Genomic DNA, 27,561 nt, shown 5'->3' with positions numbered 1-27,561 from the left:
TTTTATTTTATTTTATTTTATAGAAATGTCATTCAGATTCTACGCAGCACTTTCAACAGAGTGTCCGACAGTGAAAAAAAAAAAAAGAACGACAGAATCATGAAAACATCCATATTTAAAAATATTTTTAAGTGATCTGTAACTAGTAGAGTAGACTTTTAGATTTTATTTGACATCGGTGAGATACTTGGAAAGTGCACTACTCGTTTTTAAAAAAGATAAACACTCAGCAAGCTGCAGTGGATACATACCTGAGTTTGATGTAGTTATAAGCAAAAGAATTAATGATCTGTTTTTATAGCAGAAATAACTGCTGTAACTTTAGGATTACAAGAATAAAAGAGGTAAGGCCTGAGGGAGCTGTCATTTGTTCAGACTCTACTGCAGCTCTTAATTGTTTGAATTCAAAGGAAACAATAAGAGATGATCTATTGATGGAAATAAATGTGATAATGCTTAGAATACAAAGAGTTGGAATTAAAGTACAATTTTGTTGGGTCCTGCTCATGTTGGTGTGGAAGGTAATGAGAAGGCAGATGAAATTGCAAAGAAAGCTCTGAAACTAAATGATGATAAAATAATGAAAGCTCCCTTTGAAAAAGGTGAGGCCAAATTATTAATAAGAAAAGCAGTGAGGGATTCATGGCAGAAGAAGTGGGACACAGATACCAAAGGGAGACACTATTACAGTATACAGAAATCAATTAAGATGAAGGTTTTCAAAGGGAAGTGCAGAAGAGAGGAAGTGGTTTGTTCAAAACAAATATTTGGACATGCTGGATTAAAATAAACTCTTTATTCAATTGCAAACTGCATATCGGATGAATGTGATGTTTGTAATGTTCCTGAAAATGTTGAGCATGTTATTATGAGGTGTAGTAAATATAATTTAGAGAGGAATATCTTACATGATAAGATATACAATCTAGGATGGGGATGGAATTTGGAAGGGATTTTAGGGAGGGGTGAGAAAATGAGCCAATGTTGCAGGGCTGTCTTTATCTATCTTAAAGATATGGGATTAGATAGTAAGATATAGCCTTTTTTGTTGTTGTTGTTTTTCCCTTCATTTCTTTGATCTAACATGAAGTTAGTAAAGCCCTAATGTTACGCACTCCGGTACGGTAGGTGGCGGTATGCACCTATACACGTTGGTCTGCGATACGCCATTAAATCAAGAAGAAGAAGAAGAAGAAGAAGAAGAAGAAGAAGAAGAAGAGCAGCTGCTGCTGCTACACTGGAGCTGTTGCTGATGCTGCTGTGTGTCTGTCTGTGTCTTTTCGGCAGATAAATGAACATAAACGGAGGATAAAGTAAAAGCAACATACTCGGGATGAACTCACACAAGCTCAGTCTTTCGTTTCACAGTTGTCTTTCTTTCTTTAGCTGCAAATCTTAGCTAAGCTAATCAAGCTAGCTAGCATGCTACAGGGACTTTCCCTCCACAGGAAGAAGAGGATACTTTCAATGTGTCCTGATGGCTTCAACTTCTGCAGTTGAAAAAGGTTTGACATCTGCCTCTGCGGCTAGCTAAGTTAATGTTAAGCCATATATCCTTTCCAGAAAATATTAGTTACAGTCACAACACTGTGTTACACGTTAACGTTACTCTTCATAAGATTTATTCGATCAATTTTTGGTATTAGATGGGGTAAGCTCAAATAGCATTAGTTTAATAATAGGGTATAATGGCAGGAAAATGCAACCCAAATCAGTTCATATTGCTTCAAAATATGTTATTTTATCTTGTGGGGATTTGTGGAGATTTTTGCTATCTGTTTTCTGTCCATTATTACAAAACCATGGCAGAAATTAGACTAATTTTAACCAAACACACCCCATTAATGTCCAAACTGTGTGTGTGCCGCTGGTGAAGTAAAATAAAAGAAATGTTGCTAAGCAGAGTTAACTAATTAAATGTTTATATTATTTGACAGCAACATGGCGTGAAGGTGACAGTTGTCTGGCTCCTGACCCGAGGGATGGCACAATGCAAGAAGCCACCATTCAGAGACTCACCTCCACCTCTCATGATAATGATACCATAGCATGGGTGGTATTCACTGACCATAGTAAAGATGAAGAAGATGAGGAAGCTGTACCGGTCTCGAAACTCATGAGACCAGGCTTGAATCACTTCACCCAAGAGAAACCTGTGTTTCCCAGCAGCATCACAGACCCCAGGCTATGTGTCCCCTTAGAGCTGAGTGATGTTGATGGAGACAGAGTCCCCTACACCATCAACAGATACCTGAGGGATTATCAGAGAGAAGGCATCAGGTTCATTTACGACAACTACATCCGTTCCAGAGGTTGTGTCCTGGGGGACGACATGGGCCTGGGAAAAACTGTGCAGGTACATCAGCTGCAAAACTATTCTCAATTAAAATGTCTGCATTTTGTCTTCACGTGACTGCTTCTCTTGATTTCGTTCTCTCCACCGCTTATCTTAGGTCATTGGTTTCCTTGCTGCTGTGTTGCACAAAACAGGCACATGGGAGGACATCGAGAACAACAGGCCTCAGTTTCTGCAGAGTCAGATGCCCTCCAAGCAAAGTAAACCCAACAAAGTGGGTATTGAAATATGCTACTTATATAAGAAATGTTGTAAATCATAAAACATCTTGTGAGGAGAAATAAAATACTTCCCAAGTACCAGGTGCTGTCAAGTGAAGCAATAGTGTAAAGCTACAGATATGAGGATTGATATGTCATCAGCATGTTTTGGTGTTCCCATGATCTGGTCAAGGTGTTCCTCATTGTGGCCCCACTGTCAGTGCTTTATAACTGGAAAGATGAACTGGACACATGGGGTCACTTCCAGTGTGTGGTGGTCCACGGGCTGAGGAAAGAGGAGGAGCTGGCTCGCATCAAGAAGGGACGCATTGAGATTGCTCTCACTACCTATGAGACTCTGCGCCTTTGCCTGGATCAGTTTAATAAGTGAGAACCATGCTCAATACACACAAGAAACAAATGCCATAAATGATGTGTTTTCTGTATACATGCATTTTATTTATTTCTTAGATATGTAATAAATTAGTTTTTGTAACTGCATATTTTTTGGTACTTAAGCACTGTTAGTAAAATATACTTTTGCCCTCTGCAGCATAGACTGGACTGCTGTGGTTGTGGATGAGGCCCACAAGATAAAAAATCCAAACTCTCAGATCACTCAGGCCATGAAGGATCTGAAATGTAAGGTCAGAGAGCTTGTGTTATTATTTCAGTGTACTATAACTAGTGTGTAACTAGTAATGATTAGAGTCTGAGTCTCAAGGAGCCCTCATTTCTGCTAATTGAACTGTGCCACCATCATAATAAGCTGCTAAAATAGGGTTTCCATTTGGACCATGCTTTTGATGCTAGCTTTGCACTTTTCGTCAGATCCGAATTGGCCTCACTGGCACCATCCTACAGAACAACCTTGAGGAGCTGTGGTGTGTCATGGACTGGTGGGTTAAGATGCTTTTATATTACAACACATTTGTTATTTGCATATTTACAAGCACACCTCATTTTGTTCCTTGTAGTGGAAGTGATGTGATTGCAACTTGCAACTTTTTGCTAAAAATAGGATTATGGTTACCTTTTTATACACTCTTTATTCTGTTTAGGGCCATACCTGGTTGTCTTGGCAGCTTAGGACATTTCAAGAACAAGATTTCAGATCCGATTGAGCAAGGACAGAGGCACAGTGCAACCAAACGTGCCCTAGCCACAGGTAGGAAGACTGTCAGAGCCCTGGTGAGGAAGATTTGCCGCTGGTTCCTCAGAAGGACTAAAGCTCTCATCAACGAACAACTGCCTAAGAAGGATGACAGGGTAAGATCGGTTCAGTCAAACCAGACTTTATCATTTTAATGGCTTTTTATTCTCTGTAAACTCACAATTCACCGTCTAAATGACAATATGCCATTATCATAACATTCAAATGAAGGTCTATGATATCTAAAAGCATTCCTCAAAGAGATTCTGTGGTGCGTTTTCTCCTAGGTGGTGTACTGCTCTCTGACAGACTTTCAGCAGGCTGTGTATCAGGCAGTGCTGGACACTGAAGATGTGATGTTACTGCTGAGGTCTTCAGAGAAATGTGACTGTCAAAGTGGACGCACCCGCAGAGGCTGCTGCTATGAAGTTAGTTCACCCATTTTACCAATGTCAGCTTTTGTATGCTGAGTATTGTAATGGGTTCAACTGTTCAACATCCATCTCATTATTAATTATTTTACTTTAAGGGGTCAGAAAAATGTGTTGGATTAATATGCTTTGTGTAATTTAGATATCTAAGCAATACTTTTCTATTCTACTTTTTAAATACAGTTTACTACATTGAAATTTTGCCATCGTCCAATAGATTTAACTGCACGAAGGAACCATTAATTTTTGCATTTGAATTACATTCATGAAAAACCCTCCAAAATGAAAGATTGAGCCCTCAAATAATATCCGTTTCTTTTATTGCAGACAAACTCAGAAGGTGTGAAAATGAAGGGGATGTACTTTAGTTACTTGGCCATATTGAGGAAGGTTGCCAACCATGTAGCGCTGCTTCAGTCCACTGCAGGCACCAGCAAGAAACAGGTAGAAACATACTGCCCTACAACTGATTTAGTATACTTGTTCATTAGATCTATCTCCTGGACAGTTTTTCCAGACTAATTTCACACCACATCTTCCAGTGATGGATTTGGTTCTCTATTATGACTCATTTGTTTCTTCCAGGAGAAGTATGTGGCTGGCATTTGTGCGAAGGTATTCCAAAAGTTTCCAGACTTTGTGCAGAGATGCAAAGATGAAGCGTTTGAGGCTTTGTCAGACCCGATGTACAGCGGAAAGATGAAGGTACAATTTGGGAACAAAAGGCTCAGGCACCTGCTCATCATGGGCCGTTTAAGTGTGGGTTAACATACAGTATCTGTATTGCTTTCAGGTTTTGCAGAAGCTGCTCAAATATTATCGGCAAAAGAGAGATAAAGTTCTTCTTTTTTCTCTCTCAACCAAGGTGAGAGTTTTGAGTGCATTGAAATCTGAGTTTTTGTGTGTCAGTGAGTTTGCACCTGTGATTGCAGCGATGTATATTGTGTGGGAGTTGGATGAGCAGCAGGGCGAGATGTTGAGGAAAATGATTTGATGCTCAAAGTGATGTAATCTAAAAGCGATTTTAGATGGTGTCAGAGGAATGCGCTCATTGGTTTTAGAGCTTAACGCCCAGTCACAGCCATTCAGCCTTTCAACACAACAACAGGCTTGAACACACACTCCTAATTGCCTCTGCTGTTACAGCAGATGACTTGTTTACAGAGAAAATAGTAGCAGGAGACATGGTTTTCTCATGACATGGATTAATAGTAAGCCTTGGGGTTTTATAAGTAAGGGCGATTAGAGTTTTAAAGATAATTAGACTCTGCAGTCACCTGAGACAGTATGATAACATTTCTGGCTGCTATGAGGTCATATTTTCTTGGCCTAAGTTTTGCTTTTTTGGGAATCATAGAGTCCATACAGTTTTGATTGTGCTCACTATTACCCCTCTAGTATATCTGTATATATGCAAGCCAAGGGGATATTATGTTTTTTATCAAATTTGTTTGTCTAACGTTTACATTTTATCTCTCATACAAACTCTTCAGCGTTGAGTTAATTCATGTGGAGGTGTCAGTTTTTACACAGTTGATTCATGTGCTTTGAACCCTTCACAGTTGTTTGTTATCTTCTGAACCTGTCAGCTGTTAGATGTGCTGGAGAGCTACTGCATGGCAGAGGGGCTGGACTACAGCAGGTTGGACGGAACCACCAAAGCCAAAGATAGAGTCCAGATTGTCAAAGAGTTCAACAGCTCCTCTCACATCAACATCTGCCTGGTTTCCACCATGTTAGTCGAACAATAAATATTAGATAGAGAAGTAGAGTTTTCTTATATTTCATATTTACATTTTAGGCCTTTATTGGTGCTTTTATCTAACTTAAGACCATGCGGCTTTATCAATATGGGCTGTATGGGAATATTTAATACTGTGTCAGCTATTTCAACAGACTTATTTTAAACATATTCAAAACCTTGAATCTGCTGATAACTGACTCTTTGTTCTGTCAGGGCGGGTGGACTTGGTCTTAACTTTGTAGGGGCCAACGTGGTAGTACTATTTGACCCCACATGGAACCCAGCCAATGACCTCCAAGCTATTGACAGGTAGGTTGTGGGCCATATCTTGACAGACTTTACACAGTATTTTAATGTATGTTACAGTGTAGAAGTAGAAAAAATTCTGTTGTTGCTTCTCTCAACTGACGTCAAAAGGTACTGTAGCTGCCAATACAGCATATCTAGTCATATTCTGTGGTGACTGATGTCACATCTGATATGAAAACATACACGCATTTTACTATTTACATGTGTGTTGATATGTTTATGTCTCCCTTCAGGGCATATCGTATTGGCCAGTGCAGGGATGTGACTGTCCTTAGGCTGATCTCACTGGGGACTGTAGAGGAGGTTATCTACCTCAGACAAGTTTACAAACAGGTACCAGATAATAATAACCATATAATCATAATGCACATATGATGCACATCACTACCTGCAAGATGGTTGCTACAGCATGGAAGACAATGGAAGACACATTCTTGACCTCAGAAAGGTTTACTAACTGTGTGCAAATAATGATAATAATAAAAATAATAAATAATAGAAAAATACTGAAGCATGTTGAAGTCAGTTTTTCTTACTAGTTATGTTATGAAACAACTGTGCTGGCCTGGAGCTGACACAGACCCAGGGCTGATTCTTCTTGATTTCATTTGACAAATGTATGACATAAGGTCATTTTGTTTCTGTACCTTTTCTTCCAGCAATTGCAGTGCTCAGTTATGGGCAAGGAGAGTGTGCGGCGGTACTTTGAGGCCGTGCAGGGACATGATGTCCATAAGGGGGAGCTGTTTGGGATCAAAAACCTCTTCAGGCTGCAGACCCAAGGGACATGCCTCACTCGAAAGATACTAGAGGTTAGATAGCCTACACGCCTTCTACGTGTGCTACTGTAGCATACTGCCCTAACTGACCTTGTCCCACTGACTTATATGTCACAATATAAGCCCTCACAAAACCGTCAACAAAACTTTAACTTTATTTATTTATTTACTCTGGACTTTGGAATTTACTATGGACTAGTAATGGAGTAATGGTTTGATTTTGGAAATTTAAAGGCATGTTGCACTTTCTGTTATTTCCTGTGAATATCAATCCCATGCCTAAAACACCTAAAAATGTTGTGTACTTCCTAGTAAAAATGAAAGATAAGTCTTTTTTTGATTATTGTAACATCCATTGAGTTGATGTTATGTTTTGATGAATGTGTGTCTCACTTTTGCTCTTCCTGTCAGCGAGAAGGACAAGTGGAGTCTGGCGTAATGACAGCCAGCACACACGCAGGCGAAGAGAAGGAGAAGGAGGAGGAGGAGGAGGAGGCGAAGGGAGTTAGCGTGAGTAACTCAGCCGTTCTCAGAGACCCAGAACATAGGGCACTCATCTTTCCCATCCCTCACTCTGTCTTCTTTCCCAGGCAGCCCACTCATCCCCCCATTCCCACGTGAAAGACGGGATACCTCAAACAGGGACCTTCCTGTCTGTCAGTCAACCAACCCACACAATCTCATTTAATTTTTCCTCCTTAGCTCTATTTTTTTCATTGCTTCCTCAGTTCTTCTTTGTCTTATAATCTTCCTATTCTCTTTATGGGGTTTATTATTTAAAAAAACAGCTTCTACTATGACAAAATTCTCAAAATGAGATAAATTATGTTAAAGGAACATACTTCCGCCAAAATCTTTCTTGTCAGTATCACATTCTCACCCTTCTGTAGGCTTTAAAGGTGGCTGTTTGTAGTTTCCACACAGGAGCTGTGGTTAGCTTCAAGTTCAGGCACTTAAAATTGATTCATATGGTGCTTTATTTTTTTACAGTGGAAAAAAGTAACAAAAAGATCAATGTAAATATCTCAAACCACTCCTGTTTCAGTAGTCATATTTTAACCAAATATAGCTAATTACACTGCTTTCATGTCACATTATCATTGTTACTCTTCAAAAAAATCACTTAATTCTTTGTATTTTAGCCGAACTGAAGGATGAGATTCTCTTTGTCTGCCTCTCACTTTCTCTCTGATGCTGTGTGAAACAGCTGGATGTAATTACTTGCCTGTCCTAATGGAAGCAGCAGACCACACTGAAGTCTATCCTCTGCTTTTCAGCTATTTATTTACACAGTGATACCCCTTATCATCCTGTTCCCAGCCAGGTCCTTTATACAGGGCTGCTGCTCCACTGAGGCTCTTCAGATTCTTTCAAAAATACAGAATTCACTGGGGTGCCTTAACACGCACAGAGAGAGGCTTGAGGCGTGTAAGCACCAGCATGCACACGAGTACAGCAGAACTGGGGGAGAGTCATGCAGTTGGCAAATTTTATGAAATTAGAATCACTGTTGGTGGTCGCTCCCATAAAGGCCCATTCATATGACTCCAGGACTCCCTTTGTTTTCTTCATATTACATCATGATGGAGGGCACATGTCACATTGATGTTTATTATGATTTATTGGTACAACCATCTGTTTTGTATTACACAATGAAATCTCACATGGACTGGTCCACCGAAAGATGGTACGAACAAGAGAAGTGAAGAATTTGTGGCCTTTTAGTGAAATGTAAATGTAGGTAAATCTTTCTCACACAATGTATATAAATATATAAATTTCCGTTCTCGTACTATCTCCCTTGTACTACTTTCTGTGGCACTCTGTCCCTATAGTTCTTTAGCTGTTTGTTTCTACTGTTTTATTTAAGAAACCAGGAGATTCTCCACCTACAGATGGCCCTGTACCCAACGATGAACCAGCCAAGGAGAACAGCGATGCATCAAAGGTCCCCAGAGGGGTGCTGGACTTCAGCAGTGGGAGTGAGGAGGATGAGGAGGAGCAGGGTATTAAGAGGAAAGTGCCAAACCCCAGTGCAGTGGATGGCAATAGGGGTGGGAATGCTGCAGCTGGTCCTGGTCGAATGAGTCTCCTCCAACATGGTTTCTCCAGTCTCCTTGAAAGGGTCAACAGAAAACCAGAGTTAGGAGAAGGGGACAGTAGTCCGGGTGTCGAAGAAAGCCCCTCTGAGGAAGATGCTGAGAACCAAAAGAGGGAGGGTACCTGGAGCTCCAATACAGGAAATGGAGCAGTCTGTCTCCCTAAATTGGGAACGAAAACCCGGGACACCAGCAGCTCAGACAGAGAAGACAGGGAGAATGGAGATGGAGGAAGACAATGGAGGGTTTCTCTGGTAAAACAGAGTGATGATGCTATAAGAAAGAGACGGACAAATAAGAAAATTACAATTGATGAGGAGAGTGATGAAAATTCCTCACCAGACAAAAAGAAACCCGATAATCACAAAACTGCAGTTCAGAAAGTACACCGCTTTGAAGTTTATTCAGACGAATCTGAGGATTTGGACATAGAGGCAATGACGGGGCCCAAGAGGGATGCTTTAAATTCACATGGTAGAGGAGGAGACAGAGGGAGAGGAAGGCTAGACCGCAACAGAAAGAAGCAAAGTGCTAGTGTCAGGGACAAGGCCAGATCCAAATATACAGAAGACATCGAGATATTCACATCATCAGAAGATGAACACACTCCTGTTAAGAAGGGGAGATCTACAGAATGGTCATCTCCACAGACGGAAAGATCCAGAGTTGAGTTGCCAAAAACTGCAACAACCGTCAGGACAGAGAGACCAGCAGGGATGCCCAAAGCTGTTTCATTTACAAGTCTGAAAGGTCAGACATCCCCAGCATCCAAAGGAAAGGATGGAACTATCGACAGTGTGCTAGGTCAGATTCAATACCTTCAATACCATTTTTATATGCTAATCATTTTTATTGAACTTTATTTCAACATTAATGATGTATATTTCTGTTTAAAGGGGGAGTACAGGGGGTGATGTATACCCACTCTAACCAGCGTGTGGTGGGCGGGAGCAAAGCAGAGGAGCTGATCAGTAGAGCTGCAGTACGAGACGTGTTTGAACGCAAAATGTACTCTCAGCTCCCGGCCAATCACCTTCTAGGCACCCAGGAGGTACTGGTTCAGTGATTCTTCAAACGTATAATATTGAGGTTGTATCTACCACACCCCCAATCCAGCACTGTACCCATGTACTGATGGCTAGTTACCATCAGTTCATGCAAAAAAAAAGTCACCTGGAATGTTATAGTTTGTTTTGCTGATTTGTCACTGCTTGGAGATGAATTGGGATGACTTCTTGCCATCCCAAATTGGATTAGATAAATCAAATTACATTTGAAAAACTCAACAGGAATATATATTTCCACAAACTGTGACAGGATTACTCAATAATCCGCAGACCCTGCTGTAAACAGTGTCATTTAGACCTGTTTTCTACCAAAATGTGTCTGGCAGTTGCAGATTTGCGTGCCGGTATTGTATCAGACACACACACGCACACACACTCCCTAGGACATGAGCGTGGATGTAAACTCATACTTCAATACTTTGTAGCTTAACTGTAGCTCGGTGGTGCTTGATGAGTAGAAGCAGTGTAGGTTGCCTATATTCAAATCTGTGGAGCATGTTTACATCCACTATGATACATAAGCCTGCACGTGGACAGCGAGATAGTTGGTGAGCAAACTTGGCAAAATATCTTCAAACAAATGAGGTTTGTACTACTTGGGTTACTTTGTCTTGATATTTGGATTAGAGATAGAAGTATTATTATTTGATATGACATTGATCTCTGCTGTATTGGGCTAATGGCTGAAGTCTCCACAAGAGACATGGTGTGGCTGAACAGGCCCCTTAATCCTTAATAATAATAATTTATTCTCTCCAAATAATGCTATTATATTATATTGATTAAAGCTAGGTGGATTAATATAAGTTGTGTTTGAAAACAAATTGAGTCCGTGGCAAAACGCACTGGTCTCTGCTTCTATAAAACTTCACTCTTGTTTGATTGGACCAGAGCCTGTCAGCGAGCCCACCTACTGTCAGACTGGAGAAGCCCAGTGTGGACCATCCAGTCACCTTCGCCAACAGGAGTGTGCACCACACCAGACACACCACCTTCATCATTGGAGAGACTCCCCAGGGCATACGCAGGTACTGAAAGGGTGTCAGAGGAGGCGAGGTGAGGAGAAAAGAACAGAGGTGATAGCAGTTAGGATAATGCTAACAAACCTGAAGGGACAAAGAGCGTATTGTAGAAGATGAGATATGATGGATTTACCATGAGAAGGGTAAAAGAGGGTAGGGTAGACATGGGTGGACATAGTGAAGGAAAAATTACAGAAGGAAAGAAGAAAAGGTTTGAATGGGAATAAAGCAGGCCAGTGGATGAAAGGAGGTGAGGGGGTGTAAAGAGTGTAGTCGGAAGAGAGGAATTCCTGGCAGTGTAGGGAAGTAAGCCAAAACTCACCACAGATATGGTGTTGAGCGCCCCCACCTGGGCCTCAGGAATTGTGTGTATGTGTGTGTGCGCGCGTGTGTTTAGTATGAGACCACCTCTGAGCTTTCCCTTCCACCTATTTCCCAGCATCATGCCAAAGATTACCCAGTTACGTTCAGGCACAACAGTGCAGGAGTTTTCCCCTCCACAACCACAGCCCTCCTGAGACTAACCAAAAATGATCGCCTGAGGACTTCCAAACCCACACTGATACTCCCACACGTCCTAACAAGCATTTACACACACAGTAGTCAAATACACACCTCTGTCCTGCTGCATCACCTCCGCCCCCTACCTTCCCAAACACTCATATACAGACACACAGACACCTTTGTGGCTCCAATCTCACTCCCCAAGGGGAACACTGTATCTCTGCCCAGAGGCTCACCAGGGAGTGAAAACACACACTAGTTATATTGATATCCCCTCAATTAACATTGCTGTTTAATGATTTAAATCCACATGCACGTCGTGTTTTACTGCCGTTACTTTTATTTATTGTTTTTCCAGTGAAAGCCTCAAATGGCAATAACACCATAATGCAGCTGCACCACCAGTGACTTTGAAGTATTTCTGTCCCAGAGTCTGGTTAGACCAAAGTTTTAATGACTGCCTAGAAGCTCAGGAAAAACACCTCATACTGCATGACTGTCTGGATGTGAGCCTGAATATGTGGAGAACTTTTAGGCTAAGCCTGAAGGACCCGCAGAATATCTGATTAATAGTATAGGCCTTGTGGTTTTTTAAAGACGTTGTTTTACATGTGATTTAAAGTACCTTACAGTATGCTCACGTGCCAAATTCTAGCCTCGTACTAACTATACATGTGTGAATATGTCTGGTTTTTTTTTTACATGTTTTTTTCACACTTACTCCTGTCTTTGTGTCTTTTGTGTGCTTGTGTGTAGGCAGCAGCTGGAGGAAATGGTGGAAAAATTCAAATTTCCCTCAATCCATCAGTTTGCAGTGGAGATTCTGAGAAGAAACTCAGCCCAGAGACTGGCCTGGCTACGACAGTATTACACTTCACTGAACCACCCTGACCTGGCTAATACAGTCACAAACAGCTTCCCACAACCTGATTCAGCACAGACCTCCTCCTCTTCAACTGCTACCCCCTCAACATCCACTAAAACAGCTGCCACAAAATCTCACACAAATACCAGAACCCCACAAAAGGATGTTCGAAAAGCCAAGAAAAAGCCTAAATACACTCAGAAAAATCCTGAACTCAAAACTAAGCCTGAAACCCCACAAAACAATGTTTCTGTGCCACAGAAAAAGCCTAAAAACCCACAAAATGATGTTCTCGAACCCCAGAAAAAGCAAAAGATCCCACAAACGAATGTTCCTGAACCTCTCAGTGATGTTCCAAGCCTTGAGTCAGAGGAGCAGGAGGAGACAGTCTGCAGTGCCAGAGGACATAAGAGGACAAAGAGGGGTAGTGTTTCTAGTTCTGGAGCCTTCAGAGCTGGTGGTGGTCTTGGCTTGGATCAGGCCAGCAGCAGTGGTCTGGGGTCTGGGGAGGCTGCTGCTTTCCTGAACCACACAGACAGAGATACCCCTTCTTCTCCAGACCTCAGCCATGGCAGGTCCACCACGATATCCAAACCCACAGCACAGGGAAGGCAGCAAGAGCAAAAACGCTCTTCCAGGACTTTTCAAGGCCGGAGAGAAAAACCTCAGACCCCTTCCCCTCCTGAGCAGGCCACATCTACCTCCAGCCATCGTTCCTTCCTCACAGATCTGATAGGAGACACCTCAATCCTTGACGATTTGTTGAGACCCAAACACAGGGTTGCACAACAGGGCACCCCAAAAACACTCACTGCACTCTCCTCCGTGCCAGGAAGCAAAAGTCCTACCACACCTTCTCCATCCAGAATCTCTCTGAATGCTGATTCTGGTTCAGCAGGCCTCATAGACTCTCTGTCCTCTCCAAAGCCAAACACAGCACCTGAACACCGGGCAGTATCAAAGGGCAGTCGCAAAGACTTCTGGGACCTCCTGAATGATGGTAATGAGGAGAGTATCGACAGGTTAACGGACCCGGCAGAAGTGCAGAGGATTTGCATCAACACTAACTTTGCAGCTAGAAGAAGGTTTGGAGAGGAGGAGAGCAAGTGTCTCTGGAAGACTAATGAGAAGTTCCTGTGGAAGAAATAATACAGGAGAGACAATTAGATAGTGTTCAAAGTTCATTTTACACTTTTGTGCTTTAGCAGTTCTTAAGGAGATGTATAAAACAGTCTGAATAGATATTTTTTTTCAGACAGGTTTTATTTTATGTTAAAATATTTGTACCTTTTTAAAATGTCTTAACTCTAATTATTTGAAAATAAATGTTGATTAATTCAGTGTTCTTTGAATTAGAGAGTTACTAGCTTCATGTTCACTCTGGGAATTTATACCTGTGTATACTTTATGAAAATTATATTTTACCCAACACACACACACAACCCCTGGAGAAGCACTCTAATGTCTCATCACAGAGGCAGTTACTCATGTATAAAAGAGTGAAAAGAATGAGCCAAAAACAAGTTAATAGTGTAATATAGGGCTTTTTCCATCATTCATTATTAATTATAATTGTTGTTATTATAACTGTAAAAGGTCAGAGAAAAGAGTTTACAATAATTACAACAAGTAAAATTATATATAAATGTGTTTATGCCTCTTGTGTGCATTTGTAGTTAACGGACAGTGTCAATGCTGAAACTGGTGCTGCACCTGATCTGATGTTAAGTGGATGATGGAGAAAACCCAACTGGCTGTAGCCATTAGCCATTATCGTTATCGGATACCATGACCGCCACCCGGGGACTGTTGGTGGCCCTGCGGAGATATCACAATGCCTTAATGGCTGTAACGTCTCCGCCACTCCCCACGACAGTGCATATTGTGTAATGGTGTGGTTTCCCCGCACAGTTTACTGCATAGTAATCTGATCAGTCTGTGGCTCAGCTCAGTTGTGCCTCAAACGCCCCTCAGAGTAGAAGCTGCTGCGCTATTAGTGAAATAACAAGAAGCAGTTGAAGACGTAGTGGAGCTGGGAGACGAGCGATGGCGTCCTCTCACACTCCCCAATTATTTACACAACTCCAATAAAGCAAAAAGTTATTGACATATCAGACTCATAGTTTAGCTGTAATGTGAAGTACATTTACTTAAGTACAAATTAGAGGTACTTGTATTTACTTACAGCTTTCAGTTCAGTACAATTTTTCATACCCTTCCTGTCCACTGAAAACCATGTATCTGCAAATTTGGTGACTTTGATTTTTAATGTTTCTGATAAACTGAAGGATTATGTGTTTCTTTATGGTTGAGAAAATTCTCCTACGTCTTAAATTTAATATGTTTTTTGCTGCTGAAAACAGGGCTGCTTTTCTGAGTTCATGAAAATACTTTTTAGAGATACATGATGCTCAATATTAATCCAGAAACAGCATATATAATAGTATGACACTGACAGGGACCATTCTTCTGCATAGAAAATACTTTACTTTAATACATTTTCCTGATGATACTTTTTCTTAAGTAAGGTTTGAATGCAGGAATTTTAGTTATTTTCACAGTGTGGTACTTTAAGTAAAAGTACACCTTTACTTGGGAGTACTTCTTCCACCACTGCCCATGACTGTGTGTGTATGTGCGTGAGTGCGCATGCATGTGCTGAACCTCACAGCTGTGTCTGTCCTCTTTCAGCTGTGGCACTGAAGTAAATAGAGAGCTGCTCTGTGCTAAGTGTTGTGTTTTGTTTAGCAGAAATGAGAAAGTGCTGATAGCTATCAATAAACAAGAGTAACGACTACGTGCCTCAACAGAACATGCAGCTTGGTAAATAGTATGTGTGTGTGCGTGTGCATGTTGACCTTCTGGGTGGTATATCATGACTATCTTTACACACACATGAACTGAAGCCACACATCTGTCACACCTGTTCAAATCACAGACAGCGTAGAATAAAAAGCCCTTTCTCTTATCCCAACCCCAAACCCACTTCCCTCTCTGCTTTTGTTTCACCCACAGCTGAGATTTGCAGATCCCTATCTGTCTTTTTGTAGTCATAGTCTGGTTCAAGTGAGATAGCTGAGAGGCTTAGCATTTTACTGACAATAGAAAGGCTCACCAACTGACTGACAGTGGTTGGAGGCTAATGTGGGCCGGCTAACATGGCTCAGTGGCAAACAAAACTCTCTTATCTGAATCTAGACTGAGACACACAACCATCATGATTAGTGACAATTTCTAAAGTCAGTCTGATTAGATTTTATATTATTTCATTGCATGCCATGTGGTGCAATTTCCCATATCTATAAGGAGTCACGAGAAATACCACCAAAGAGGCAGTGTGTTTTTCCAGTTCTCCCATTATTGTCTTGTCTCTTGTGTCAAGGGCAGGGTGAGAAGTCTGTTTATATATCCTGCCACTATAACCTGGTTGTCTGTGGGTCTGCTATAAACTGGACAGTCACACAGAGCGGCAGAAGGACGGCCCAGCCAGTGTAGGTTTATTTGCAGAAGTCAGACTGTGACACCTAGTTTGATTTGATTAGTAAAAAGCCGTGAATGAGTATTGACCCATGCTGACCTGGGCCTCCAGTCATCTCAGCTCAGGTTTCCATGCATTCACTCTGCAATGTGTTAAAGAGGTCTGCAAACTATCGCTGATTAGGAACTAGTTCTTGTACAAATGCATTAAGCCCCGGAACATTTGGCTTCAAATCTAAAGTATTTCTCTATTTAATATCCATGAAATTAGCAACAAGAAGTAGAAGAAGAAAAAAACATCTTGAGACACGTTTCTTAAACACATCATATGCCTTTGTGTTAATTGTTCAGTTATCTCTTGGTATGTGACAAAGATATGTTTAAGTATGACTATTTTTATAGCAAAAGCTCTCTTTTCCTGTAAATCATTACACTATTTTTGAACTCTGGTGTGTATACATGCATTTATCAATTATGATTTGCTGTGACAAGCTAACCACTGCCATCATATAAAACTGCACTTGACAGTTAGTTTGTGGGTTGTAGTAGCTGGCAGAGTAATATTGTGGGTCAAAGGTGTGTGTTTGTCAGGATCTCAGTCAGCAAAAACTTTGTTTACATTTTCAAAAGAGTGTGTTTGAGATATGATTTATTAATTTCCCCCTTGTCCGCCCCCTCCAGACCAAAAAACATAGGTGAGGGAGGTGTGGGTGGAGACTGCAATTCCTCAACAGTTCCTTATTGCGCTGTATTTGTTAAGCTATGCCCACATTTGAGCAATCCAGTCACATCATGTGAGTTTACCTTGTGCAGTGTGCACATTGTTCGCATCGTTCGGAAACTCTGTCACATTACGGAGGGCGATTTAACTTTAAGAGTTTAACTCTCAAAAACTTCATCAGGACTGCGTGGAAGTGGTTTGATCCTGATCGACAGTGGCCAAACAACTGTCACCAAATTCTAATTTAAATGTTGCTAAACCCTGATTGGTCCACAGAAGTATGTGACATCACCTTTCTAACTCAAACCAGTGAGAAGAGCGCAGACCAAACACACAAATACAGAAATCTCTCATTTAAGCGGAAAACTGCATGTTCATGTGAGATCTCATCGCTCATAGCAAGAAGGTTATTGAGTGATGGAATTTCTTGGCCTTTACGTCTTAAGAAGCATGTGTCATTAGTGTGTAACTCCCCTCAGGGCAACTGTAATAATGCAACTATCATTAAAAACTTGGATATAACTGAACATCATAGGTGTTTATGAGGGAACAGGATAAATAGGTTGTATCTAAGGCCCATGAAAAAACATTTAGGTGACTCAGCAAGTAAACAACTGCATCAGGGGGGTACAGAGTCCTCCTGTTGTTACGGTAACAGGCCGAGGAGGTCTCTAAATGTGAAAAAGAAGAACTCCCCCCCTCCCTTCATTAGGAAATTACACACTATTTGCCCCTCATTCCTATCCAGTTACCCAGGCAACTGTTAGCTGTAATTTGGGTTAATTCACTGGCTCCTGGGCCCTTCCGTTCCCCATTGTGCCCCATCATAAAAGAGATATAACACAGATGCACACTCATGCACGCACGCACACACACACACACACACACACACACACACACACTTGCAGAAAGTTTCTAATGCTGTAATGCACACAGTAAGAGAGACTAATCCTCATTTTCTTTGCTTCTCCTCAACATGGCTGGAAACAGGCCATGCGTGTGAATATCAATGAATGGCACTGAAGGAAAGTTAACGGCTTAAATCTATTCATTCCCAACACCTGTTCATAGCTGCAGGAGTGAGTAAGTGGATTCTAGACAGAGTTGCATAATTGTTGAAAACAGTGTCCTATTTTGCACAAAAAGACACTTGTCCTCTCTGACGCTGTCCTGTCTTGAAGGTGGGAGATGACAGGAATGGAGGGAGGTCTACTCTCTCGTTCCTTTCAGAACAAAAGGAATGGAAAATTGTGTGTTTTCCCATGGGGTAAATATTGAGAGAGCAGAGATATAAACGTACGGAAGAAAGGCTTTTCTGAGCTGCCCGGGTCTCTGTTGCACTGCCAAAGGCCTGTGCGTCACTTGATCCATTGTTTAGTGTAGAGAGGTCTCGGTAAGCAAGCGGCTGCCTCCCTGCTCCAGCTGCAGCCTCTCTACTGTTTATGTTTGCAGGGCCCTTCGCCTTGAAGTGAGGCTATACAAGCAAAGCCTAGCCATATGTGAGTACTGGGCCATCAGAGAAGTCGCTGGCCTTTTCTTTTGCCTGTTTTGATCCATCTCTCTCTTTGAAACGCTTCCTTTTTTCACCCTTTCTCTTTCCCTTCCTTCCATTCTCTTTTATCCTCCCTGTCCCCCTTCCCTCGTCTTGTTTGCTTTCCCTTGCTGACAGTGTAGCCCGTCCCTGACAGCCCCGCTCGTTTGGAGAAGATGAAGGGTTGGAATTATCTTCTTAAGTTTCAAAGACCTCTGTCCCGAATAGGAGAGAAGTGGTAGGTATTATTACTCCTGTGAGAAATAATTACCCCAAAGAATCCTCTGAGAGAATGAATCTCCGTGTGCTCAGCAACAAAGTTTGAGAGACAAGGTGGTAATTATGTCACAGAAATATTTCAGCTGGTATAAATATTCTAATATTTATACTGGTGTGTCATACAGACATGCACAGCTCATTCAGGAGATGGAAAATGTTCAGAGAGCAAGCCACTGAAGGAAATATGAAGTCAAAAATGCATAGTGTATATAATTGGCTATTGGGGTTTTAAGGCTTTCCAATAATTCACTCAAATATTTTTATTGGGAGTTCAGTATCATCCAGTGTTGGAGGAAAATGGCTATCTTGATTCAACAATTACAATGTTAGATTGGATTTCTTTTCAAGCATTAAGGTGAATGAGTTCCAGTCTTAACTCCTGGGTCAACCTGGAAAATGATTCCCGAGGCGGGTTTAGTGTATTAGCGTGTGTGTGCATGTGTCTGAAGGTTAGTGGTCCTGACCTTGGCTCCTGGGTGGGCTGCAGTGGCTGCGTGCTTGTCTTGGATCATCTCTGGACCCTTCTGTTTACTGAAACAACAAGCAAGCAGTGTCCAGGGAGGAGAGAGGAGTCACACAGGGAGCATCCTCAAAGGCAGCACCTCTCTCCTTTTCTTTCCCCTGCTCAGACACACACACACAAAGACGAACACACACACACAATCTGCATGTAGAGACTGTCCTCGGAGCTCTGACCACCCACATAAGCCATGGTCACCCAGTGAAATGAAAACGCTGACTTTCCTTTGACCCTTTTCTTAATGAATTGCTCATCTGCTAGAGGCGTTAGACATGTTGAAGCCAGACTGACTTAATATTTGTGCTAAAATATGATCCCATTGATGGTAAAACCATTATTCTGCAAGTGCTGGAGAGGAGCTCTCTCACATTGATGCTCTGTAAAGGAAGAGAACTATCTTGGCTACCCATAACCTGCTATTATGGAGGCAGTAATATTGACTGATCATCTCTGAGAACCTCATTTGATGTTAGAGAGCCTTTGAAAATGGTAAATTAAAAGGCATCATAAATGTGCTAAATTGCGGATCACCTCAGGGGAGGAAAGTCCCTGCTCTTGAGCAACCAAGGTAAACAACTTTTGATTTCAGCTGCAGGTGACACACACACACACACACACACATGCACTGCTCAGACTGCAGCTTTGAAGGAGGTGCAACTATAGGAACATTACAGATAACACACCTCCTGGAAAATCCCAGTTATGTGTGTAGTGTCATTACATTGACATTACAATAAAAAAAAAACATTTTTGACAATGAGGCAATTTTGCTGGTTTGTGACTTAATTTTGGGTTTTGCAAACAAATGTGACTTTTTCTAAAGCAACTTTAGATACTTGGAAAATATATGTCGTAGTGTCTCTCCTGAAAGTAAGTCTGCTGTACGTCTATGTTCAGTGTGATGTAATTGGTAACAACAGATCTGCTTTACAGGATAATATAATACCCAACCCTTTATCAGTTTAAATAATGAGTGTGTGAGTGTCCTGCCTGCTGCAGATCCATACAACAGTAATCAGAAGGCAAACCTTTACATGTTGTGCCACCTAGTGGCTAAATTGAATGTTACAGGCGTAGGAAACTGAACACATGACACTGTTAATGTGCTTTAAATGAATGAATATATCGAAGGTCTAAAGATAAAGGGTGTCATGTGTTGTACGGACTGTAAAGCCCTCACATTTGTGATATAAGGTGATATAGATACATTATCTATGGAGTTTATTCAACAGGGACAATACATATTTGAAAATTATTACACAGTAATAGAAATCAGTAAAATTGACTTGGCTTGACAATCCTACATTTTATACACAGCTAATTTGGACTCGAAATTTCTGCTGTGCAGTCAAACATTGTTCGAACCCACAGAACCTTTAAATTGAAGTGGATATCCCAAAGTTTCCAAAAAACACCAAATATTGTCAGACTGAATTTGTGGGAAATGTGCATGAAACGATGCAAAATACTTTACAAGTTAATGGTGCAGGAATAATAAACAAAATTGAGTGGAAGCAGATTTTGTTTCCAACCTTAAAGTACTTAATGATGAAATGAAACTGGATGTCAAGAGATTAAACAATTACAGATGAACATTCATCCATTAAAAAAAAAACATTCATGTACTGTACTGTAATACATATCAATACCAAGAAACTTACACATCAGAGTATCTCAAAGACTTGAATGCCTTAAATACCCTGCTTAAGGAAGGTCAAATATGATAGCTGACAATTCCATAATTCCTTTTTCATACAATCAGGCCAGACATGGATCATCTAAGCTCAGGGTCACTCTGACCTCTCTCTCTCTCTCTCTCTCTCTCTCTCTCTCTCTCTCTCTCTCACTCTCTCTCTCTCTCTCTCTCTGCACTATCTCTCATAAGGAAGATCATTCATCAAGGCTGCCTAAACAGCCACGTCACCTCATGATAGTGACCTTTTAGGTCAGACATCTCGGTAGCGCATACTAATTCAAATGGTTGTGTGAGTCTGCTTCTGCATATGTACGTGCACAGATGAGGGAATGCTTGTGCATGCTTTAAACACTGTACATCAACCTGTAAGCAGCAGGCTATCAAACCCAGGTCTCCAGTGTATTCTCATTTCTCAGGAACTAGGTAGAAGCTCATCAATCCTCTTCCAGCCCCAACTGTTTTTGTGGATATCAGAATGGTGACTGACACCATAGCTAAGTCATCTGGTGGTGTACTCATCTGATCAAATGTTTCCTCCATCCCAGAGGGGAAAGGAGGATACTAATGACAGCTACAGGTGTGTTTCTCTGTGTGTGTGTGTGTGTGTGTGTGTGTGTGTGTGTTTGCATCTGACAGCATGGTGTGTGAGTGGGGGTGGAGGGGTGGGTGGGTGAAAAACAGAACAGGACGCTTCCTTCAGTTCAGTAGATAAGGCGCCAGACTCATTATCACTCATATTCCTCTACAAGATTTATGATTATGGGATACTGGGCATACACACACACACACACACACACACACACACACACACACACACACACACACACACCTGTTAATAAATGCTTAGTGATTTCTGCTTTGAAGGACATTAGAATTAATGTTAATATTAATGTAAATGTAGTTTGAAACATTAACTAGTTAATTGCATTTACATGCCTGTCTGAAGATACTGGGAGTACCAGCTGTGTAGTTTAGGGTGTTTATGGTAGTAAAGGTGTATGAGGGTTTTTTGATTGATGTGGGTGTGGTTGGTGAATGAAATGTCAAGGCATGTTATGGCTTCTGTCTCATAAATTTTGTCTATTGCCAAGAAGAAAAAGTCAAGTCAGCATTCATCATCATTGAAAAATTGTTTAATCAAAAGCATTTTATAAGCAACTGCAGCTGCATTATAACTAATGTGTGTTACTTATTTAATCATCGTCTTTGCATTTTCTTTTACAGTTAACTCTTGAAAAGATGAACGCACAATGCAAGTGCACATGACAAGGTAACACAAAATGTAACCAGAGTTTGGTGTTTCATTTTTACTTAAGATTTCATTAAACTCTTAAATGTTTCTTTTTCAAAATGAACCAAAACACTGACAAAGAGTCTTGAAGTCAACTCAATAAAATGGAGCACATGGAACAACAGAAAATACAAGTAAATAAGATCCAATAAAATTTGAGGGAAACTTGCACATTACTTCATTAAAAGTAGACAGAACAGTTGTATTGGATTTTATTAGACTGTACAGGTGTACCTTTCTCTATTGTAAGAGTAGACTCAGTATATTTGGAATAAAGCAGAGATGTAAAGATAAACACTGAGCCAGGGAAGTTGAACGTTTTTAAAAAGAACAAAATACTGATGTATTAACCCTTCTAAACATGAAGAGCTAAAGAAAATGATACCATTAATAAAGGTACTTTCCTGAGGGTGGCTTACCCACAATTTAACACAATATACAAAGAAAAAGTGCTACTGCTCAGCAACTAATAATAATAATAGTTTACTTTCATGAGTTAGAACACTCTACGTTTAAATTAGAAACAGAAAACATAGGTTTGGCAACACATGTTCCTTAACCCTGTAACGCCAAGTGTATCATATTTGATACATGAGTTTGTGAGACCTCTACATCATCAGTGTGATATTTTTTTCCCTGAAAAACCTGATGTATACAATCAGACACATGCAGTGCACCAGAAGAAATTGAAGCCCAGGCAGAAACCCATTCCCCTGCGAAGGTTTCAAGCTGCTATTGGCACCTCTCTCACAAGTGCAGGAAAGGGCAAAATCAATTGTGGCAGACCACTATCCTCTCCAGAAGCAGGAGGAACACCTCCCCCCCCGCAAAAGGCAACCTCTAGTGTGCCCCCTGATGTGAGAAAGAATGGCATTGAAACTCAAAGTTTAATGGGTTAAAATGTTGTGTTTTATATGTTTTTGTACAAAAATGATACAAATTTAAACTCATATATGCAAACTGATATTCAATAAACACTCCAGTTTCAAAAAATTAGAATTTTCTGGCAATTATTATCATGGTTCAGGCTTTACAGGGTTAATTGTGATTTCATTTACAGTGCAAAATACTCAAGCCAAATGTCTTTACATTGCTGTTCCTGGTTTTTTATTTTGACCATTTTCAAAACTTGCTCTTCATGATGGATGCCTTCTTTGCTACTTTCTCATTGGCATAGTCTTGTAGGCTGTGTAGCACAGACTCTGCATAGAGAACCTTGGGAGGAATAGACTGCAGCACCCAGCCCTGTATGCACACATCCACACACACACACACACACACACACACACACACACACACACACACACACACACATCCATAATCACAGGCACAGATCAGTCTCTTTCCATGTTATTTTATATTAATCTATTATAATTAATCAGATGGTTGTGCCAGTACGTCTTACCAGAACTGTGTGACTGACACTGCCATGTGTTTTATCTCCAGCTCGGAGGTACTGCAGGGAGCTTTTTACGAAGTCTTCTGGTGAGAAAGTTATTGTGTTGGTTTTTTGGTAACCCCCCATGCGAGTGGACACCCCAAATGGAGCCACTGCCTGAAAATACGAGATGAATGCAGAGAAAGAAAAGGTTGTGACAAGATTTTCAAGATTTGAGGGGGAAAAAATCACTTTAAAGTTAAGTACCTGTATAATAATCCCTTTATCTTTGTATTCAGCTTGAAGACCTTGAGAAAATCTTTCCACAAACACCTATAAGAACACAAATCAGAGCATGAATGATCATAAAATGTGAATAAGGAGGTGTACTGATGTTGTTGTACTTACCTTAGATGAAGCATACAGGGTGAACAGGGGGAATGGAATAGAGGCAATGCCAGACGAAATATTCACAATCACCCCTTTTCTCCTGTAGAGGCAGAAAAAAACCCCAATTGTGGTCTTATATTTGTGGCCAGAAACTCAATGTTAATCAACATGTTATGATTTTATTGTATTACACTAGAAAACATGGGTAGGAAACCTGTTCTCCATGCCTGGAAGGATTATTTTGCACATCTGGAGAAAAAAGTTCAGATTTGAAACAAAGAACTGTTTTGAAATTACAAGTTAATTTGTTTAACAAAAAGTAACAGCAAATACACACTCTTACCTTGGCCATAGTTTTCACATTGCAGTTTATCACCTTTGTAATTGTCTGAAAGCATAAATAAACATGGGTCCCCAGTAAGCAGTCTGTCTTGATAATTATGGGAAAGGAAATGTTAACACAATCCCGAGATACATAGTCCTGCCAATGGTTTCACCCTATTCCACTGATCTACAGGTGGTGGTAACACACCAAGACATGCAGCAATGTGCCAGCAAAGACAAGGAAGAAGAAGACTTCTAGCAAGTAAACATGGATGTAAACAATGCTGGATTTAAAACACTTAAAATCGTCTTTGCAAATGTTTTATGAGGAAGGAAATACATTCAACACATTTGTTAGTGCTCAAGGTGTTTGTTTGTTTACAAGAAAACCTAAACTGCTGAGGTACCACTGACCTGGTCCAGCTCTGCAGACTCAAGGAATTTGGAGGGGATTAAGCTGGGCAGCAGGCCTACATTATTGACTGGGGTAGCAAAAAACCCAGTTTCAAAGGAAAGAAGAAAATCAGCAGATATTAGTATCCTACATAATGACCCTTTTCTTGCATTTGGTGCCTGTGAAAGCAATTAATGTTTCCAACGTTACATGGAAATATAAAACATAGTCTGACCTAAAACACCAATATTTAGGTCCTTAAGCTGATCCTCAATTTCACTGAAGATGTTTTCCTTTATGAAGTCAGATACAATCACTTTCACCCTTCGCCCTGTGGCATCACCTACGAAGAATGAAAATGTGGGGTCAGCAATATACTGTACATAGATGACAAACAGCTTTTTAGTTTTAAAAACAGACACAATAAAATTGGTAAACACAGAAAGCAAGTTTTTACCTATTTCCTTAGCCACCTGATCCAATGTACCTTTGGTTCTACTCATGATTACCACATTCATTCCTTTCTCAGCCAGCTGTAGAAGAAGCATTAATACAGTGGTGGATGGTAGCGGAAATAAAAAATGTACAGTAAAATTTGCTCATCAAACAACAAACAACAAATAAATAGTAAATATTCTAACCAGGAGAGAATGTCAGATAGTCTGAAAATGTATTCACCTTTGGTGTCCTATACTTCAGTTTCAAGTAATGAAAATGCAAACACAAGCAGAGCTATTTAAACAGTCACTTACCATAAATGCGTATGCTCGTCCTATGCCTTCTGAAGCACCAGTCACCACTAAAACAGGGATTAAGGGATTAGTTATGAATGACTCCCATCAGTTGTCACATTCTCCTGCAGTTCCCATCCTAAACACTAGGGGCACTTTGAATCAGAGCTGCACTCCGTCATCTGTCTTCCTCCGCTGTCAGACAAATCCCAGGATTGTTGTTGTTTGGATTTGTTTACACTATACCCAATCCATCCTGTTCAAATAGACTGTACTAATACAGTGTGTTCCCTAGTTCTGATAAAGAATTTGCTGAGAACAGACAAGAGCTGCTTGTTTCTGAGTGTTCTCCCATCTCCCCCTGACCCTGATTCAAAGATCACAGGCTCTTTTGTCATCTTAATGTTTAACTTGGCTTAACAGTTATTATGTAACTGTGCCCATACACTGTCCTCAAATACACATACTATTCAACCAAACGCACACACTCTGCAAACATTCGTTTCATATACACGTTGTCCTCAGTTGACTCATGAACCATATGATACATCTTCGGACATTTGCAATTGACAGGACTTAACTCTGAAGGAGACACAAACTCATGCAAATGTGGTGCAGAGGGATAGACCTCATGCAGCCTAGAACATACTGTTTTGATGGCAGCTTTTACTCTGTGCTGGAATGGAATGGAAGGGGGCTTTGGGAATAAAGGAGAGATCTTTCCAGTATTCTGTGTTTTTTTATGAGGTTTCTTTTAGCACTGTGGGAGACTGAATAACCTCTTTAGAAGATGCCAAAGGATTTCTTGTAAGTTAATGAGACTGCTCTGGGACCTGCGGAGGAATGTTTCGGCATAATTACTGGGAGACAGTCTGTGGGGCGAGCCAGGCCTAGCTGTGTGCCCCCAGTTGTACTTAGGTTAAAACACACTGACACTGTCTTCAAGTTTATATGGTTACAAGTTTGATTGCCTGCACCAGCAGGAGAAAGCAGTGGTGCCTTCCTTATCATCCTTAATCCTTTCTGTCAATTTACCCTAAATGCACTTTATTGCAAAATGTTCTAGAAGAATTTATACTATTGTTAATACTGTGTACTATTCTTCTTTGATACGAGTGACACCAGTTTGCCTCCTTTGTCATACAATTATCATTATTCAACTATAACCACATTGGCAGTGAACATTGTCATTTGGATAGCAACATGTTTTGTAGACACATAAATAACATTGTTAAGATCTATTTTCTGTAAATGTAAGCAGCTGCTCCATAGGAACACGTCAGAACTTGTCACTTTGGACTCAAACATCACACAAGTGTAATCTTGTCTGACAGTGGAAAGTCTAAACAAGTCTAGAACCTGACACTCTTCTTTTTCTCTTACAGTTTTACTGCCAACTTTTTTATGTAACAGTGAGTTCAAATAAGAAAACAACTGTATTTTTTGTGTGTGTTTTTGCATGCACAGGCACATTCTGACACGTGAACTTTCAATAAACTAAACATATCACAGAACATATTAAATTGTTAGTTATAATGGTGGCTGACATCTAAATTGTGCTGATGCTACTTGTCCCATCCATCCATTTGTTAGCCACAATATGACCTACTGCAGGTCTGACATACAATATAGTACATAGCTCACCTGCCCATTCTCCCATAGAGGTGAAAAAGGACTTTGACAGTGGAAACCACATTTTTGGAAAAAGCACCCTACTGAAAAGCAGCAGTTTCACTCCATAATAGACAACAACTGCAGAACCAAGAGAAATGAAAAACAATTCCATGAAATCCATGCTTGTCCGGCACAACAAGAAACTGATTTTAAGCCTCTCTGTGTTTGTGTCTGCTCCGAGAGTTTTTAGTTCCGTGATTCACAAAAAATAAAGCTTGACGCAAAGAGAGAATAACTCTACTAGAAGACACTCCCATTTCAAGAACACACACACACACACAGACTCTCACTCTACCTCTTGTATGCAAACACATGTTGTATCGAGTTGCAATGCTTTTTAGCTACTGAGGTTCCAAGTAAAAGATGTCAGGATTGAAACCCAACCATTATGATTTCAGAGGTGATGATTTATACTTTCAAAACCTAATTACCTTATTAATTAAGAGTTTTTTTTACTTGAAAATAACAATAATGAAAATTATATAGTGCACTTTTACACACAAGAGATTTAACACTGGGCTCACTCATATACTCTCACACACAATATCAAATGGAGCAAAAACTACACAATGTGCCCACTTGTCATATAATATCAGAATCAGAATCAGAAATACTTTATTTTATAA

General features: G+C 40.6%; 2 protein-coding genes across 3 annotated transcripts; one reads left to right on the top strand and one right to left on the bottom strand.

Annotated features, from left to right (window-relative positions):
* Positions 1-1,477: 1,477 nt before the first annotated feature.
* On the top strand, positions 1,478-13,800 carry ercc6l2 (excision repair cross-complementation group 6-like 2). Of its 2 annotated transcripts, XM_070904236.1 has the most exons (21): positions 1,478-1,505; positions 1,938-2,356; positions 2,454-2,570; positions 2,750-2,943; positions 3,110-3,203; positions 3,388-3,455; positions 3,618-3,825; positions 3,997-4,137; positions 4,468-4,584; positions 4,726-4,845; positions 4,934-5,005; positions 5,730-5,875; positions 6,098-6,193; positions 6,427-6,526; positions 6,853-7,005; positions 7,384-7,482; positions 8,843-9,763; positions 9,827-9,875; positions 9,968-10,122; positions 11,030-11,166; positions 12,421-13,800. In XM_070904236.1, exons 1-21 carry the CDS (start codon positions 1,478-1,480, stop codon positions 13,676-13,678), a joined length of 4,692 nt encoding a protein of 1,563 aa, XP_070760337.1. In that variant the 3' UTR covers positions 13,679-13,800. The 2 variants fall into 2 exon arrangements, with proteins under 2 accessions (XP_070760337.1, XP_070760336.1); XM_070904235.1 differs by having other exon boundaries at positions 8,843-9,875.
* Positions 13,801-22,618: 8,818 nt separating this feature from the next.
* Positions 22,619-27,056, bottom strand: hsd17b3 (hydroxysteroid (17-beta) dehydrogenase 3). The gene is made up of 11 exons (XM_070904685.1): positions 26,906-27,056; positions 25,283-25,329; positions 24,988-25,063; positions 24,766-24,873; positions 24,551-24,618; positions 24,156-24,200; positions 24,027-24,061; positions 23,831-23,912; positions 23,690-23,755; positions 23,450-23,599; positions 22,619-23,289 (listed from the first exon to the last, which is right to left on the bottom strand). Exons 1-11 carry the CDS (start codon positions 27,054-27,056, stop codon positions 23,167-23,169), a joined length of 951 nt encoding a protein of 316 aa, XP_070760786.1. The 3' UTR covers positions 22,619-23,166.
* Between the last annotated feature and the right edge of the window lie 505 nt (positions 27,057-27,561).

The sequence above is a fragment of the Enoplosus armatus genome, chromosome 4 (genome assembly GCF_043641665.1).
Source record: "Enoplosus armatus isolate fEnoArm2 chromosome 4, fEnoArm2.hap1, whole genome shotgun sequence".
Classification (NCBI taxonomy): domain Eukaryota; kingdom Metazoa; phylum Chordata; class Actinopteri; order Centrarchiformes; family Enoplosidae; genus Enoplosus; species Enoplosus armatus.
Note: the sequence above shows the minus strand (reverse complement) of the source record. Positions and strands in the feature narration are given on the sequence as shown.

What these genes read in the sequence shown, in the direction of transcription:
- ercc6l2 (XM_070904235.1), top strand. Translation starts at nt 1,478, where the DNA reads ATGGCTTCAACTTCTGCAGTTGAAAAAG. An exon ending in AACTTCTGCAGTTGAAAAAG is followed by an intron (nt 1,506 to 1,937) that starts GTTTGACATCTG and finishes ATTATTTGACAG; the next exon opens with CAACATGGCGTGAAGGTGAC. An exon ending in ACTCCCCAGGGCATACGCAG is followed by an intron (nt 11,167 to 12,420) that starts GTACTGAAAGGG and finishes GCTTGTGTGTAG; the next exon opens with GCAGCAGCTGGAGGAAATGG.
- hsd17b3 (XM_070904685.1), bottom strand. Translation starts at nt 27,056, where the DNA reads ATGGATTTCATGGAATTGTTTTTCATTTCTCTTGGTTCTGCAGTTGTT. An exon ending in CTCTATGGGAGAATGGGCAG is followed by an intron (nt 25,330 to 26,905) that starts GTGAGCTATGTA and finishes TCCCTGTTTTAG; the next exon opens with TGGTGACTGGTGCTTCAGAA. An exon ending in CCTAAATATTGGTGTTTTAG is followed by an intron (nt 24,619 to 24,765) that starts GTCAGACTATGT and finishes TTGCTACCCCAG; the next exon opens with TCAATAATGTAGGCCTGCTG.